Here is a 17,021-nt window from a genome sequence, read left to right as displayed (position 1 = left end):
GTGTATGTTTGATTACACAGTCCCTGTGTTATAATTTTTCCATTAGCAGGACAGAGATGTCCACCTTTCAAGAGCCATGTCTTATGTGCTTCGCCATGGAGCCAAAAATATGTGTCTTCAAATGGGTACAGGTGAGCTGCTCCCAATCTGGTCCAGGTAGTGACCCTTCACTGTTTAGACACTTTACTGGCAAGCATGCATTTTAGATTTACATGTACACACACACAGACACACATGTATCAAAAAACCTTTCTTATGTCTTCTGTTCTGAGCTCTCATCATGGTTAAAATAGACATAAAAGGAATTGTATCAGGAAACAGTATTACCTTGCAGACTGCAAATATTTTCTAATGTATCATGTACCAACATTTAGGACAAAGAGATTAGTCCAGGTCAGAAAAAGCCACCGTGGAACTATGGCCATACATAACAGTTCTAATGCTCATAGATGGGTTCCTGTTTGTGGATGAAGTCCTGGCGCACCCACAGTTCCAGTCATACTCATTGGAAGACATGGAAAGAATTGTTGCCACAAATGACAAGCAACGCTTTAAGCTCCGTTCTCACCCAGAGGATGGACGCTTGCAGATTAGAGCCAACCAGGGCCATTCAGTACAAGTAAGTAGAGCTTTAAATCTTACATAATATGCCAGTTAAAATACAGATTTTTGTAAATCTATGATATCTGGATAATATTATGACCATGCAAGGGTGTGTAATTCCCCTGGGTAGATCTATGCTTTTCGATGAAAATGCTTTTCTTTCTTGTTGACCAGCCAACATGATAATATTTGATAGTCCATCTAGATAAAGTCAAACTTTACTTTTGCACCATCTCTGCAGTCACATATAGGGACCTAAAACTAATCTAAATCACAGCAATCAGATGCCAAATATGTGTGTGGTAGTGTTCCACCAAGTGGAAACTAATACAATAAAACTATTAAATAACTGTTGCTCCTAGTTTGTTTTTGTTAACCAGATTTTACAAAAGTCTGATTGTATTAATCTTACACTGTTCCAGAAATGCCAGTGAGCCCCTAGACTAGATGTTGTGTTTATGTTGGTTCTGTCACTGTGGTCAGGTAACAGATTTGGAGCTGAAACCTGTTCTGGCTGGTTCACCGGACTGCCCTGCTAATGGCGTTCATGGTTCCTACCTCCATAACTGGAGCTCCATCCAGCAGCATGGCCTGAGCCGCATGAAGAGGACTCACATCCACCTGGCATCAGGCCTCCCAGGGGAGGATGGTGTCGTTAGCGGTAAGCTTTGTGTTTATGGTAGAGACAAGTTAGCTGAACATTTGTACAAATAGCTTCAACAGCATCCCTCATTTTCTTACCAGGCATGAGGAAAGACTGTGACCTAGCTATATTTATTGATGTTCCAAAAGCCCTCGCTGGTAAGCTTTTCCACATATACTGCAGCCCAATATGCTCAATTCAGCTTATGTGTTTATCTATGATTATCTATGTTAGTCTATGTTTTACATGCTTCCATAACTGTATATGTATACTTGTATCTGATCTCACAGATGGTATTAAATTCTTCTGGTCAGAAAATGGTGTACTGCTGACAACAGGTGACGCAGAGGGAAAACTTCTTCCTAAATATTTTAGCCAAGCCTTAAGAATGAGACCCACAAGTAAGAAAAGTTATCATGGATTCCTTCAGTTTTGCATTTCGTTTTATTAAGTGTGGATTGAGGGCCAACATTTACTTGTTCACTGAGGTCATATTTATTCTGTGTTTCAGGGAGCATCCTGCCACTACAGCAGCAGCAGTGAATACCAATTTGCAACTGGTCATAGCAGGAACTACTTCACCATGCTAACATCCCATGGTTATCTGATGGTTATCCTAATACCCTGGTAACAGTTGTTTCACAGGAGCATCATAATAAGGCATTTTTTGTTTAGCACTAGGACAATCCAGTCAGAAATCGTTGTGAATGTGACTAAATCTGCAATAAAACTTAATTTCTGTGCCATTACCAAAAGGATCTTAGACATTGCTAAATACACTATTGCACAAATTGAACACCAACATAATGTTAGTAAGCAGTTGTAAAAAGCATAAACCGCTTACAACCGACACTGTAACTTCTGGCAACAACCAGATTATAGATAAAGACATTTGAGACATATTGCATGTGTGGTTAGTCACATTGCTATGTTTGGGAAAGCAAAGGATGCAGACACTGTGGTTTGAAATAACGGACTCAGACTGTCTTAACTACTTATAGTGTAATATGGACGCACACAAACCCACTGTGAGGGGAGATAATTGATTAGGAAGCTTCCTGTGTAATCGTCACTATATGTCACAACCACACCAAACAGTGAAAACAAAATGTGAGTTGCTGTATTTAAATTAATAAATGCTTGTTATTCATGTTCAGTGGTAAGCATTGTTTATTGAAATAAATTTTATACATTGTTTTTGATTACTGGCTCTAATAATAATCTTGCTACTGTAATTAAAAGTCTAAATAACAATAACAATAACACAGCAGCTCTAGATCAAGCAAGGTTGTGCATCCAACACTGATTACAAGTTTAGAAAATGTAAAGTAAAAAAACAAAAACAAAATTATGTTCTCGCTAATTGTACATTTCATGAGTTTGATTGTCAGTCCCTCTTATCCTGGACCAAACAACCAGCTGTTTGGCCCGGCAGCACTCTATCTTGAAGGAACAGTGAAGTCAGCGTGGGGACACAACATAAGAAGACAGCCTTGAACTGTTTGAACATGCAAAGTCTTCCATCTAGCTGATGAAATAATAACTAAGTGTTTATTAATTGTGAAGGTACAAACTTGTATGAACTGTCAAGGTGGGTTTTGAACATATCTATGCAACATAAAACTCTTATTCCACATGATTCTCCGCTGTTGAAACGCAAATGAACCTAAGTGGGCATAGAAAGGCCAATTTTTTGTTTGGGTTAATAGTCTTACAGAGCTTCGTGGCCACCAGTTAACTTGTGGAAGAGCTCCTCGTTGAGTATCTCACTCTTCTCACGACTGCGTGTTGACATGAAAATGTAACCTCCAATAAACTCATGAACGATTTTGCAGTCAGCAGTCACACAGCTAAAAGCAATGTTGACGTTGCCTTCAAACTCAATGGCCATCTGAGTTGGTCAGAAACACAAACACACAAAGCAAGAAAAACAGAGGAAATGAAATGAATTAAACACTGAATTTTGGGGATGAACAATGTATTACTGAAATCGTAGACAGTGAAAAAATATATAATTGATTTTATATTAGGGCTTCAATTGAAATTGAAATTTTGGTTCATGAGATCCATAACTCTTAATTTTTTGTTAATAAGGACACCCCCCTCACTTCTATTTCAGTAGTTTTACCACCAGTCACAACTTCAGCATGGTTAGGGGAATGTTGGGATCTCATGCTTGGGTTGCAGTGTTCCAAAGCTATAATATAGTCATATTTACTATCCTGTCCAACAGAAGCCTGATTACAGATTGACCTTATTACAGAATGAGTCTGACCTGTCGTATGTCCCAGTTGACGTTCCACTGCTTCATGTTGTTGTAGCGCCAAGTCTTCACCACGTCACCCACTCCCAGGTCGATGCGGATCAGGCGGTTGGGCGCAATGCCCAGTACCTCGTCTTTTCGACTACCCTTAAACCTTTTGGGCAAAAACATATTTTAGCTTCACTAATTTAGAAATCTTGCTCAAGTTCTCAACCTAATAAATTAGTCAATATCTTCTAAAAGTTGTAGCCCCTTTTTTTTGTGGTCCTGTTATATGATTGCAACTAAACAAGGAAACACTGTCCAGGAAAACACAAAGAAAACTTTCTACAAAAAAGATTGATTGCTTTTGTTTTCTCATAGGACTTTAACTGTAACCTCTGAGTTTTGGTTGTGTAAGAGGAAATGTTTCCTAACACATCACTACCTTATTTTTTTTATCTTTTTTATGCTTCAATGTTAGTATGATAGCTCTGGTTTACCAAATTTTCATTTTTAGACATAATAGTTTTTTATGGATGGTAATTGGCATTCAGTAAAAGGCTTAAAAAGGTAATTTAACTATCAACCTGACAACGACGTATGAGAGCCCAAAATCAGGCAGGGCCTGCCAGATCTGCAGGAAGCGCATCACTGCTTCTGTCAGTGGGAGCTGAGCCACATTCTGGTATGCATCCAGGATACGAGGGGTAAGCTAGAGGAGCAAGCACAGGGTAAAAAAATACAATTAAATTATAACTTTGCTGCCCAAGCACAAATTGAAAAGAGATTAAGAACTGTTTAATTACCATAATTGTCCAAAATCAAAAGTTATTTTCAGTTAGTAATGTAGCCAGTTGGATGGACTGATTACTGACCGGAGTCCATGACATATCAGGGAGCTCATGGGCCAGAGCCTCTGATATTACTGTTCATATTTCTTATTTGAAAAAATTCAGTTAAAAGACACAAAAGAAAGAGACCACAAAGATATGCAAAATGACTCATATAATGTATAGCCTGCTAGTGTGATCCAATAGTTATGTGCTCTTCTCCAGTTGTTTGTTAAAAATATAAGACATCACATCTAACTCTTCTTTAGCACCTTTACCTGTTTAACCTTGTACTTCTTATGGTAGCGGGGTGACACCAGACTGTAGGTATTGATGCTATCGTCATTAGCAGGAGCGTTGCCATGAGAACTGGAGTTGGTCTTTTGCATAGCCAAGAAGGAGCGAATGCTCTGTATCTCACTCTGGAAGCTGCTGTCTGCGAGGCTCTTGCCTTTGGAGGCCAGACGACATGCAGCCATCCACTGTGCATACTGTTGCTCCTGAAGAGCGATAAGCAAAGACACAGCAGAGAGAAAAAAAGAGAGAGCAAGACACTTGTGGGACTGTGGTCATAGAGGTGAAGTAGTGAGACAAACAGGTGGTGGAAACTACGGGATGTCACTTGGAGAGATGGGTGTGTGTTGGGAATGTAGCCTCACGTTTTCACAGCGTAGATAAACCTCATTCATTCCCTCAGGGGCTGGTATCAGCAGTCTGATGAGGAACTTCTGTGCAGCTACATTAACATCTGGAGCCACCTCACATCCTGTGTTCAGGATGAAAATCATATTAAAACAGACAACACTAAAATACAATACGATGAACACCAAGTCAAAATTTCATGACATCATGAATCTCTCTGAGTCATGCTTACAGTTAATTTTCTGTGTAAACCATATTGTTGTCTGCGTTACTGTTGATATTCTTGTTTGGAAATGCTTCTTGTTTTATGAATCTTGTTTTGGAAAAATCTCAAAAGTGGTTACTTGTACTGATTACTAGTCACCCCATTATCTCCTTACAAGGCTACAAGATAGGCAGTTCCACTTTAACATATATGTAAATGTTTGTGTATCTGTATGTCTTAAGGTTTTTTGTAAACATTAAAAATATATGGCATATTTGTAAAAATGAGTGTTAATTTAATAGTCAGTGTTTCATAAATACTGGGGATTTTGTTGGTGACCTGGGGGGAAAATTATTAAAAATCAAATTATATTTGGCACCTTTGAGGTTTATCTGTTGAATAGGCTCTCCAATGCTCTCCTCTTTGCTTTTGAAATAGGAGATCGAAGTGTCTTGGAACTTGAACCAGTATTGCTTGTATCCTTTCAGCGTCAGCCTCTTCGGCCTAAAATAATCACATGGCTTAGTTTTATTAAAACGATAAAGACAAGTTACCAAGATAGAAATAGATAAACAATACAACAGAAAATACTTGCACCTAATTGGCTGTATGTAGTTGAAAATATTGAGTAGCTGGAAAATAAATCTCACCTGAATATTTTCAGATAATCATTGAGTTCTGGTGCAGTCATGTTTTCCTGGATGAAAGATTTTTTTTTCAGTAGATGAATTAAATCTCATGTTTCCACTTTGTTTTTAGCTTTAGTTTTTTTGTTCTTTATATGCAATCCCTTTTACAGCCTAAACAGTGTAGGAAATAAGGAATAAATAAGGAAATAAAATTCATGATTATAACATATGTATAACTAATCTTGAATTCCATCCATCCATTATCTATCATGGGGGCCTGGAGCCTATCCCAGCTGTCATAAGGCAGGATACACATTGGACAGGTTGCCAGTCTATCTCAGTGCCAACACAGAGAGACAGACACAGACAGACAACCATTCACACTCACATTCACACCTAGGGGCAATTTAGAGTCGCCAATTATACTAATCTTGAACTCTAACATCAAAATAATAACATCTTGAATGATGTTGATTGCAGATTTTAACCTAAATTAATAAATAGCTTTATTAGGCCCTCATGTATGTATAAACCCCTAAGAGTCAATCAAGCAATCAGCTGACGTTTCTCATATTTCTCATTAACCTAAAGTCATGTGTCAAGGGTCTTCTACTGCAGTCAGAATAAAGTCAAACCACTGAGACAACCCTAATTGTAGCTGACATGTAATGACAAGTGAAGAGCAGCCAATATGTCTAACCAGCATCTCAGATGCAGAGCTGCTCTCTCCCTCCATCTTGACCTCCAGGGACTGCAGGGCTGTCTCCAGATCGTCCATGGCTGCACTGGTACTCAGCGTCTGGGGCTCCAACTGAGACACCTTACTGATGTGGTACTGCATAAGTTTGAATGTGAGAGAGGAGACTGTTAAACTTGTAACAATACGGGGGTTATTTAATCATTGAATAACTCAAATTGTGAGCAATTGCTACATGCCTCTGCAACCTCTAAAAGATAAGGGGGCAGATGCTACCTGTATTATCTGGATACTGAAATCAGTTTGTAAGAGACATTTGTTTATATTTCTAAAGCTACCTGTAATGCACCAAATAGCATCATTTCCTCCTCGGTGCAGTCAATGTCCTCTAGTAGGATCGCCCAGCGAGCTTGCTCATACAATTGGGTCAGGCGCACAACATCGTACTGCATGGCCAGAGAGAGAGGATTGATGATGTAACGCCCAAAACAAAAAACATATACACACTGTAACTATAAAAACTATATGTACACACACACCTTGGGTTCTAGCTCATAGAAGGATAAGTATTTGAAACGAAGCCAGACCCTGTCATTTTCTTGGATTCCCTGTTGCATAAGAGATTTGGATGAATCCAACCACCTGAGATGGGAAAAGGAATAAATTTATGTTTATGAGTTTATTTAAAGTGCATTATACTGGGGGTTATGGTTTAGAAATATGAGGCATTACCTTTAGTTTAATAAGGTTAAGTTACAGAAATTAATTGATTACATAGACACTTCTCACAGAATTGATGACAGCTGAAGACACTGTTGTCTTGTTAACCAGATAATTAGGGTCAACGCTGGCTGTGAAGCTGAAGTTTTTCATATGTTTGACTCTTGTTAATACTTGCAGATATCCTATGTTCTGGAAGTAAATCTTCCACAAAGCAATTGTGTCTCCCTGATGCCTGCAAATTATACAATCCCCTTCAAATGTATTGATATGGCAAGGCTAATTCATTTATTTTAGCTGTACACTAATAAAATTTTGTTAAAGATCAAAAGATGACTATCAGATAAGAATTAAGAATTGTGGATTTTATTTGGCAGTAACCAACTTTATACTTTAAACGATATAAAACAGGCAACTTTAATATAAATTGAAGGAAATGGGCCTTTGACCCAATAGCATCTTTCCAATATGACCTCTGGACAATGTCTGTTGGGATCAACTCTGGACAATGTCCAGAGTTGTTTTACAGATATACAAATATTTACCATAGTACAAGTCAAAATGTCTTCTGTAAAAAGGCCTTTGACACTGCACAAACCATAAAATGTCTGTGATTTATCTGAGTTCAATTTTATAATTTATGGTATGTATTTAGCAATACGAGTTTCATAATTTTTAAACATTTTGATTTGTCTTAAAAACTACTATTGATTCTTATGTTGCTATAGCTTTACTGTAAACTTAGTGACTTGATTTGATTAACAGAACGGCACATGTGTGGGCATACCTTCCATTAATATGAGCTTTGTCTACCACACTAGCTGGGCGGTACTGCTTGGTTAAGACCTCTGGTGCAGGGGGAGGTTGAGTGACTGACAGCATCTTGTAGATGGCCTCCATCTGTGGTGAGTCAGCAAAGTGAGCCGGCATGCCGTTAAACAAACATGGCTGGGAGGCTGCAAAACACAGAGAAGTAAGGTTACAGTCTAAATTACCAGGGAATTAACTTTCAATTTTGCACCATGTTTTGGATTTATATTTTGGCCATTCACAAGTAGATCCTCTAGACTCTTTGTGTATAAAGCCTTTTGAGGAGATGTCAAATTTCCTCAGTCAAAGAATCCAACGTTCAAAGGAACACTAGCTATATCTTCATTTACTACATGGAAAGTTTTGGAAGTCTAATTGTTCAAATATTGTTACAAGGAACAACCACTTATATGTGTGTGTCAGTGAAGTATAACGAGTGTACCCGAGGAGAGGGGCACCTCGGTCAGGTCGTAGATCTCCTGACCCGAGTCCTTATCTTTCTTCTTCTTTTTTTCCTCTACTGGCCGAAGAAGGGAGAGCTCCTCAGGGTGACGGATGTCTAAAGAAGAAACAAAAGTGACAAACGATTAAGCAGGTTTATTGAAGAGCCAAAATAAGTCTGGAGTTGACTCTATTCCAAGAGAAACTCTATGAAATATTTCAATCAAGACTGATTTTCTGTTGGCAACTACTGTACAACAACCAAGTGTGTCAATGAGCTCCATGCATTCTCAAGAAGTCGTACCTGTCTCAGATGATGGCCTAACAAGTCTGGTGCTATAATCTGGCCAAGTGCTTGTTTTTATGCCCTGAACCTGCCCCTGGGCCATGTCAATCCGCCTATTGACCTGGCGGCATACTGTCCTTCCCTATTTTAGTCAGAGTGGGAGGAGCAGCCAAACACATTATGCCCAGTTCGGGCACTATGGTTGTTTATAGACACAACAAGTTTACGGCACTCAGAGCAACTGTTTGTCTGTGACAAACTGTGGCTCTCCCACTGGGTGGTTAATGCCATCAAAGAGGCTTATGAGGCAGAGGGTAAACCTTATCTAATGCATGTTATCTGTCATTCCACCAGGAGTGTGCCTACGTCCTGGGCAGCAATGAAAGGGGTAGCTCTCTCACAAATTTGTACTGCAGCATCCTGGGTGGTACTGTGCACCTTTTTCAGGTTTCATCACCTCAACAATACCTGAGTTTCTGCATTTTCAAGGGCTTTCCACAGTTTGCCAGAAGGTGTGTGTCCTTTCCTTGTGACACTGCTGGCATAAATCATCCACATTGTTGACTGCCACTAGCAGTCATCTAGGTATTCAAAGAGCCATAGTTACCTCTGTTAACATAGTCTAACATCTGTTCAAGTTATAACCAGATTGCTGTGTTTGAAATATTTACTACTAAAAGACTTTAATGCTAGTTGAAGCCTGGGGAACTCAACACTTACTCTGTGGTGGGATCGCAGTGAGCCTCACCCAAGAGCAGTAGGAAAGCATGTACAAATCCTGTCAGTCGTGATATGCTTAGTTCCTCCACCGTTACCATGAGATGAACAGTTCAGGTTTAAAACACACTACTCTTGAAATGACTGGCAGAATTACCAGTTTAAGTTTCAAAGAGTCTGCCCTGATTGAGAACTTTATGCTTAAAAGATCATCTCAGGGGTTACAATGCAAATTATCCAAGCATTAAAGTTTTACATTTGGCCACTCACTAGTTGAGTCCCAACTTGGCTCTTGGGCACAACAGTGATTATTTTCATCAATAAACAAAATGTGGGCTTGGTTCCTTGGCTCTGCATTTAAGAATAAACTGTTTAAATTCAAGTAAAGACTATTCTAATTTACTAATTTATTTAAGTATAGAAAACCAACTAGCAAGCATTTTTCTCTGTCCAAGTTTTTAGTTGGGCCACTTACTGCTTGACTTGTGACCATTCTCAAACTGACTACGTGTGGCAATTGTAGTTTGTCTGACTCAAATCAAAATGTTGTTTGTTAAAGTCATGTTAGGCCCTAACATGACTTAAACAAACAACATTTTGATGATAGTGTGTGATAATGCTTGATAACCACATGATAATGCTTGAATTATTATTGAAGCTTTATCATGTGGTGCCTTGTTTCCAGTGTGCACCAACTGTACTATAGTCTATATTCCGTATGTGTGCAACTGATCGTAATGGGCTTCTGTATAAAATTACTCTTCTCTGTAGTAGTATCCTCTACACTTATAAACTATCATATGCATTGCAATTTTGATACAAAGGTTATCTTTTTTATATTTATCTTTGCTCTGACTACCAATAGATTTTATTGTTTTCCCATTCCTGCTGCTTTTCCATACTTCTCTAATGTGCTCTCACTTAGTGGAACCTACTGCTGAGAATTGAGATCAGGAACTACTAAAATTAGAATTATTAAGTAGGAAGCAGATGGTGAAGCACCTATTTACTGGCAATGGAGTATGATGTGTGGTTCTATGTGTGTGTAATTACAGCAATATTGGAGTGAAACATATTAATACACATTTCAAAGAATAATTAGGGTGTGACCACATACTACAGTGTGAATCATTACAAATACCAAGAACACTTTGAGGACGAGTTAACGTGGAAACAAACACTGTTTGTTTTGAAAGTTAGTTGTATTATTATTTACATTATTTTAGAATGGTTTTGTGACAGTAAGTCTTGCATTATTTGGATTTTGATAGTTTGGGTGCTTATAAGATGGAAAGAGAGAAAGACAGAAAGGAAGACAAAAGAAGGAATGATAGAAAGAAAAACTTACTGAGCATTCTGCAGATTCCCATCACAGTCTTAAAGACAGGACTGGAGAAGCATGCTCTAAGCCTCAGGGTAATGCCATTGGGTAGACCCAGCTTCAGGGGCTTGTGTTGGGGCATGAAGAGTAACCGAGCATTGGCATGGATGCCATATTTTTCCAGAGTCCATGCTGTTCTGAGAAGCCACTGCTGCTTCTGCTCCCACCAAAGAGCATGATCTGACCAGTCATGCTTGATTTCTGCAGAGGACAGACCCGAAACAGCCATCATTAACAACTGAGACGGGAAACATATACTTTCAAGCACTGACATGTCGAGCAAAAGCCAGCAACACCATTGTTTAAAGCATGAATTATCCTAACACTTGAAATACTAACACTTGAAATTATTCAATCTTATAATATAGTTCTTTACAGACCAAGCCCTTTAATGTTTGGGCACTTTTGCACTTCAAGAACAAGGAAGTGACTTCTGATTAACCGAAGAAGTTGAACATTAATCAATTAGGTCAACTGCTAACATTTAATTATTAGATGATTTATGTATTTCGCCAAACACTGTTTAAGATACAAAATGAATTATTCTTAATACCATGTTAAAAAATTTTTATTATGATGTGTAGTAATAAATCCTAATTCAAGTTAACTTAAGGAACAAACCAGGTACAGAACCATACACTCAACAACTATCCCTAGTATCCTTCATACAGATTAATGGATGACCTTACTCAGCTCAATGCACATATAGATGTGGACGTTGATCCAGAAGTTTTGTGGATCAAGCCCCCACAAATTTGCTCACTGTGGACTTTAGTTGACCAATCTTGCCTTTTACAGGTATTAGAACTACATATCCATTTTGTGTCATTACCCCCACTAATAATTTAGTTTAAATAAATAAATACACGTAGAAACAAATATATTTATATTACAGATAATAAAGACTCTAACACCAACATTTATTTAGTTTGAATTTAAAGGTGTATTTATTTATAGTCTAATTAGTAGCTAAGTTAGTTGGTTAGATAATGTTAGGTAATGTGATCACTTTCTTTACTTGTGACTAGTGTAAGGTATTAAAAACTTTAGAAATTTGAATTCTGACAATTTTACAGTTAACCGCTTGTCCCAGCAATAAGTTACTGTGGCCCAGCTTCTTCACTGTCTAGTTACATGGAGGACAGATTGCTCTGAATCTAGTGTTAGCTTGGGGCAGTGACTGGAACTGCTAAAGAGGAGAAACTGCCATAGTTGTATGGCTTCCGTGTTAGATGATTCAGGATTCAGTTTGACATCAGTGCTAATAATTATAAAAGCAAACAATTTACTGCTATTTTACTCATTTAGCCTTTATTTTATCTCGAACCTGTGGCGCAATGGTAGTGCGATGATGATTTAATACTTCCTATGATTATTTAATGTTATCAATTCAAGTCAGTATGGGTTTTTGTGATTAGTTAATCCTGGATCATAATTTAGTCTATATTACCTGCAAATTACTTAATACTTTAATATATATGGGATACAGTTACACATAGAATAGCATTTTAGACCTATGCATTTGTTCAAGGTCTCTGAAAACTTCATATTTTTGATTTTCTCTAACTGGCAGCAGCATAATTTAACTGTTCTTTCATTATTTAACAGTTACTGTTCTAACTAAGCAGTTGGATGTATTTTATAATGATATTTATGTGCTTGTTAAAAGAAGTGGAAGAAGAAAAAATGAACTGAAACTAAAAATATTTTGGTGCCTGTGGACAAATCGTATAACATGAATTATCTCACCAATTGACAGTCTGATGGCTGCTTGCCGTTTCTGTTGGCATTTTAATGATGACTAAAAGGATTTTATTTTAAGAACAATAGAGGCAGATTGACAGGAACCTACGTGTCTTTTCAACCAGCTTGAGGATCACCCCTCCAATGTGAAGCTCAGAGTTCACGCTGATGGTAACAGGAGGGGCATCAGGCCCTAGGTCCTCCACATTTACTGACAGGTCCCACGCTGCCATACTCAGAGAAAAAGTTGGGTAGAAAAAGAGAGAGGGAGAAAGAGCAATGCAGGAGACAGTTCTGAGTGGACATATAGGAAGAAATGATATGTGAGCAGGAGAGACAAACACAGAGAAAGAAAATAGAAGAAATTGAGAATGTCAAACTGTTATGAAAGGCTGCTCAGCAGATGCTCATTAAGTGATCTATTATGTGCGACAAATGTAATTTTTCGTGTTATGTTTTATTGCAAATATGTGTCAGCTAAACCAAAGTCAATGACAAGAAGGAGATAAACAAGTCATGCAATTTATCACTTCAGTAAAATGAGTCTTTTCTTGTTTTTTTTTTACAACACAATGATTAACTACAAAAATCATCTATTTTGTATTGACAAGAATATAACATTACATACTTAACATATCCTTGTAAATAAAATGTTTTCTGCATTATTTTACATTGCGTAAAAAAATGACTAACATGGATTTACAACTAACTTTTGAAATTGATAAAGCTGCTGTGAAAAGCTGAGTTCCATATTCTAGAGCCTTGAAAGACTGATCTTATGAAAAATAGGACAGTATAAGACAATACTTGTATTTTTAGTTTACAAGGACATTTAAAAAATGTTAAATGAAGTAGCATGAGGAGAGATGACCTGCCAATCGCACGTTAGCAAATCAAATGTGAGTAAAAAGACTTTATCTCATGGTTTGACACCATTTGGTAGTGACTAACATACACATACTGGAGGGGTGAGTTTTTCTGATATGTCCAGTGAGATGAGAACTTCCTATTTCTTACTTGAGCTATCGCCATGGATCCACACTTCCGCTATCTGACCCGCCCAAGATGAGACGTTCATCCAATGCTAATACAGTTACTCACTGCATGTGGGTGAAAGTGCAAGCCTATCTTAGAGATATTACATTTACAAATGTCTGTATTCTGAAAGCCTAATATCACAGACAATGGCAGGTCAGTAAATAGATAACATGCCTGGATGCCTCTTCACCTCATTTAGAGGCCTAAAATTTCATTATCTGCATATTTCTTAACATAAGTTATGACCTGTGACCAGTTCACATGTTACATTAGACTTTAAAGTGATGTGATATATTAAATTATCGCAGACTTATTTAACACAGAAGCCTCACACATACACATCCTGTCCTAATTTTTTTTGTCTGTCATTAAGTTTTCTCCATTTCTCTCATGCTGTCACACATATGCACACACACACACAAACGCACACACACACACACACACGCAATTTGAAAAACAATACCGTCAGTCTCCTCCTTCAAGGATTTTGAGAAATGGAAATAGGGGTTCTCCTGTGCCTCAGTCAAAAGAAGTTTCCAAAGTCTTCTTTAAAAATGGTGTGCAGCAGTTTTGCTTCTCTCGGGTAGGGCAGATTGTGGTCTGTGTAGCTATGTCTAAGCCACTGCTTGTGTCACTTCTGTCAAGAAGGCTTGTTCCTTTTTTTGTCAGTTTCCGCCAGGCGGAAATGTGAAAAGCGCTCAGGTTTTGACTGACAGGCAGTGTGAGAGATACATGAAAAGCAATGTGTGTGCATGTGCATACAGCATATGAGAGAGATGAGCTATGAGAAGATGGACAACACCACGCATATTCACTCTACTTCATTTTTTTGAGAACTGCAAGACCACACACAATAGATTGATTAAAGATCATATGTAGCAGGACCAGAAATTACTAGTTTTGGGTCTGGGCTCTGGAGCTTTACTTTTAGTGGCAAGGTAAAAAAAAATATGTATACAAGAGTTTGGCCACGATAGCCAATACTTAGATAGTTTCCATCTAAAAAATATTATACAGTAAAGCATTAAACATGCTGTCAAATGCTTTACTGTATAATATTTTAGTTCATTTATAATAAAAGCATATTGAACAAACTTCCAGATAACTTACCAAACAGTGAATATGTAAGAAGACTGAACAACAAATCATTTGTGTAGCATTTAATTGTACACTCCACCAGAGGGCGACTTCGAAGTTCGGGGAACATATTAAAATGCTGCGTTCAGGGAAGGTTTCTCTATTTCATGTTTACGGGCAAAAGTATTTAGACGGATATGTAGGTAGTAGGTTATTTTTCTACAAAAAAAAAAAAAAAAAAAAAAAAAGAATCTATATATTTATATCCATATGAATTCAAATACAGTGTACCTTAAATCGCAATAATATTACGAGCTGAGAAGCGTTTGTAGAATTGATAATGGCATTACATATTTCCCAAAACGTGCAGTTCATCAGACGGGTGTCTTAATTGACGTTGTCGCTAGAAACTATTGTTTTCTAAGACCATCTATGGATTCACGTTACATCTAATAAAAAGTCTTTCTTACAAAAACCGTATTTTATTTTGATAGTTCATAACTTATTTAGACGGCTGGTGCGCTCTTAACATAAAAAGCAACATTTCCGACAGTGTGTTGCAAGTGTTGCTTTGTGACAGTTGGCTTCGACTCTTCCAATGTCATCTTATTCAGGGTTTGCATTAACACTGGGAAAGAGATATCAGAGCAATGCATGTCACATAGTAGCATAACGTTCTCAGCGCTTAAAATAATAAGAGAAACGCACCAGCACTGGAGCCTAACGTTTATTTAAACGGTTTAAAGGTAATAATATAGCGAAAGCCAACTTGCAACCCCTGTGCATGGTACAATCCAAATGTTAACGTCCAAAACAAAAATGGCACATGGGTACCGACTGAGCGATTGATGTTCACCATACAGTGGCGGGTTTGAATCGAAAACAAAACTCAACCACCGTGTGGCTTAAACAGTTCGTCACCCTGGAGAACAACAACCGTTAACCCCCTCGGCAAAACCCAGGCATGGCACTGCAAATATCTCCTCTGTTTTCGTATTTCAGAGCTGTTCTGCGCACCACCGGTCCCCTCTCCTGTGTCCGTGCTGACTTCCAGGCAACCGGTGTCAAGTTCAAGCACATTTTAAGTGTTCAAAGCCCCCGACTGGGAGCGAAGCCAGCAACAAGTCCTCACCGCGGCCATATTAGAGCCGCCATCCGAGGGGAGAAGTTTTCAACAGCACTTTGGAAGCTCAGCAAGGGGAACGGTTCCTCATCAGCAAGGGGCAGGAAAGGCTGGCTGGGCAAGGTCGCTGTCGGTGCCGTATTCGGTTTGAGCACATTCGCTTTGGGCCAATCTCTCCACACCGGGGCAGTGAACGCCATGGCCCTCAGAGTTAACCTAAACTCAGCTGAGGGAAACTGGAAGGAGATCAAGGGTGAGACTGTTACAAATTTTTCCTGTGAAAATTTTAATTTGTATTGTAATAAAGTGCAGTGTTGTCACATGACCAAAACACCTGCCCAGCTGTCAGTCACACTGATGTATCCTTGTTTTAAACAAGTGTAAAAATCACATCATATAGTCTGTACACACTTATTCAAACCGGAAAAATGAAAATTAGTAGTATAATATCAAAAAAAGGCCATTTCACTGTAAACCTATCACTGTTGTGTATGCTGGTAAAAGACAGATATAAATTAAACTCATTTCATTACCTAGCAATCGCTTTTTTAAACATTTAAATTGCCCCCCAAAGCTACTAAAGCCCAAAAGGACATCTTAAAATATCTCAAATATCTAATATTATAGTTGACTCAGGATACACATTGTATAATGGTAGAAAGTAAAGACAAGCACTTTAGACTTCTCTATGAATTTAGCTGTTTATTGGATGTTGTTGCATAAGTTATTTTTTTAATAGAGAATTTGCCCTTTTTCATTATTCTGGTATGCTGTGCGCCTCATGTTTTACCTAAATAACTATAAATTTGTTAACTATAGTTAACAAATATTTTTGGATATCATAACATATGTACTCTCTTTCTCCATCCTTTCTCTCAGATCTCCTACTATCTCTGTCTGTGAAGGACAGGCGTCAGTATTACAACACATCAAACTTTGTGCCATTGGACGACATCCCAGGTTGGACTCCCACTGCAGGTCAGACAGCCAACATCAATCAGAGTCACTGTCAAGTTAATTTGTTATCACCTTCATGAAGAAGTGTAAGGTGGTAGTGGTGGTCAGAATTTCATGAATGGAAAGACATGATACACAAAAAAAGTAGGTAAACACAAAGCAAAAGAGGCAGCATGGAGATGAAGTGGTTATTGCTGATGTCTAACAGCTAGAATGTTACGGGTTCACATCCCC

At 38.1% G+C, this 17,021-nt stretch overlaps 3 protein-coding genes across 5 annotated transcripts in view; 2 read left to right on the top strand and 1 right to left on the bottom strand.

The window, feature by feature from the left end:
• The first annotated feature begins 439 nt into the window (after window positions 1-439).
• Window positions 440-2,441, top strand: trpt1 (tRNA phosphotransferase 1). Its single transcript, XM_067517915.1, has 5 exons — window positions 440-619; window positions 1,087-1,264; window positions 1,348-1,404; window positions 1,537-1,647; window positions 1,758-2,441. The coding sequence occupies exons 1-5, from the start codon at window positions 440-442 to the stop codon at window positions 1,787-1,789; spliced, it is 558 nt and encodes a 185-aa protein (XP_067374016.1). The 3' UTR covers window positions 1,790-2,441.
• Window positions 2,393-14,275, bottom strand: fermt3b (FERM domain containing kindlin 3b). The gene is made up of 15 exons (XM_067517908.1): window positions 14,094-14,275; window positions 12,702-12,886; window positions 10,817-11,050; window positions 8,467-8,583; window positions 8,002-8,170; window positions 7,034-7,136; window positions 6,833-6,940; window positions 6,498-6,632; window positions 5,819-5,865; window positions 5,548-5,672; window positions 4,981-5,087; window positions 4,600-4,821; window positions 4,079-4,203; window positions 3,522-3,663; window positions 2,393-3,137 (listed from the first exon to the last, which is right to left on the bottom strand). Exons 2-15 carry the CDS (start codon window positions 12,823-12,825, stop codon window positions 2,958-2,960), a joined length of 1,938 nt encoding a protein of 645 aa, XP_067374009.1. The 5' UTR covers window positions 12,826-12,886; window positions 14,094-14,275; the 3' UTR covers window positions 2,393-2,957.
• Window positions 14,276-15,425: 1,150 nt separating this feature from the next.
• macrod1 (mono-ADP ribosylhydrolase 1) overlaps window positions 15,426-17,021 on the top strand; it is a 109,605-nt gene continuing 108,009 nt past the window's right edge. The window contains exons 1-2 of one of the 3 annotated variants that reach the window (XM_067517911.1): window positions 15,426-16,083; window positions 16,710-16,808. In XM_067517911.1, the coding sequence (XP_067374012.1) occupies window positions 15,672-16,083; window positions 16,710-16,808 (511 nt within the window). In that variant the 5' untranslated portion in view covers window positions 15,426-15,671. The remainder of the gene's footprint in view (window positions 16,084-16,709; window positions 16,809-17,021) is intronic. The other 2 variants (XM_067517910.1, XM_067517909.1) reach the window with 2 other exon arrangements.

This window comes from Channa argus, chromosome 10, assembly GCF_033026475.1.
Source record: "Channa argus isolate prfri chromosome 10, Channa argus male v1.0, whole genome shotgun sequence".
In the NCBI taxonomy this organism is placed as follows: domain Eukaryota; kingdom Metazoa; phylum Chordata; class Actinopteri; order Anabantiformes; family Channidae; genus Channa; species Channa argus.
The sequence above is the reverse complement of the archived record's forward strand: the minus strand, read 5'-3'. Positions and strand labels throughout refer to the sequence as shown.

What these genes read in the sequence shown, in the direction of transcription:
- fermt3b (XM_067517908.1), bottom strand. Translation starts at nt 12,825, where the DNA reads ATGGCAGCGTGGGACCTGTCAGTAAATGTGGAGGACCTAGGGCCTGAT. An exon ending in CAAGCTGGTTGAAAAGACAC is followed by an intron (nt 11,051 to 12,701) that starts GTAGGTTCCTGT and finishes TGTCCTCTGCAG; the next exon opens with AAATCAAGCATGACTGGTCA. An exon ending in CTCTCATACGTCGTTGTCAG is followed by an intron (nt 3,664 to 4,078) that starts GTTGATAGTTAA and finishes TTTGCCCAAAAG; the next exon opens with GTTTAAGGGTAGTCGAAAAG.
- trpt1 (XM_067517915.1), top strand. Translation starts at nt 440, where the DNA reads ATGCTCATAGATGGGTTCCTGTTTGTGGATGAAGTCCTGGCGCACCCA. An exon ending in GGAGGATGGTGTCGTTAGCG is followed by an intron (nt 1,265 to 1,347) that starts GTAAGCTTTGTG and finishes TTTTCTTACCAG; the next exon opens with GCATGAGGAAAGACTGTGAC. An exon ending in CTTAAGAATGAGACCCACAA is followed by an intron (nt 1,648 to 1,757) that starts GTAAGAAAAGTT and finishes TCTGTGTTTCAG; the next exon opens with GGAGCATCCTGCCACTACAG.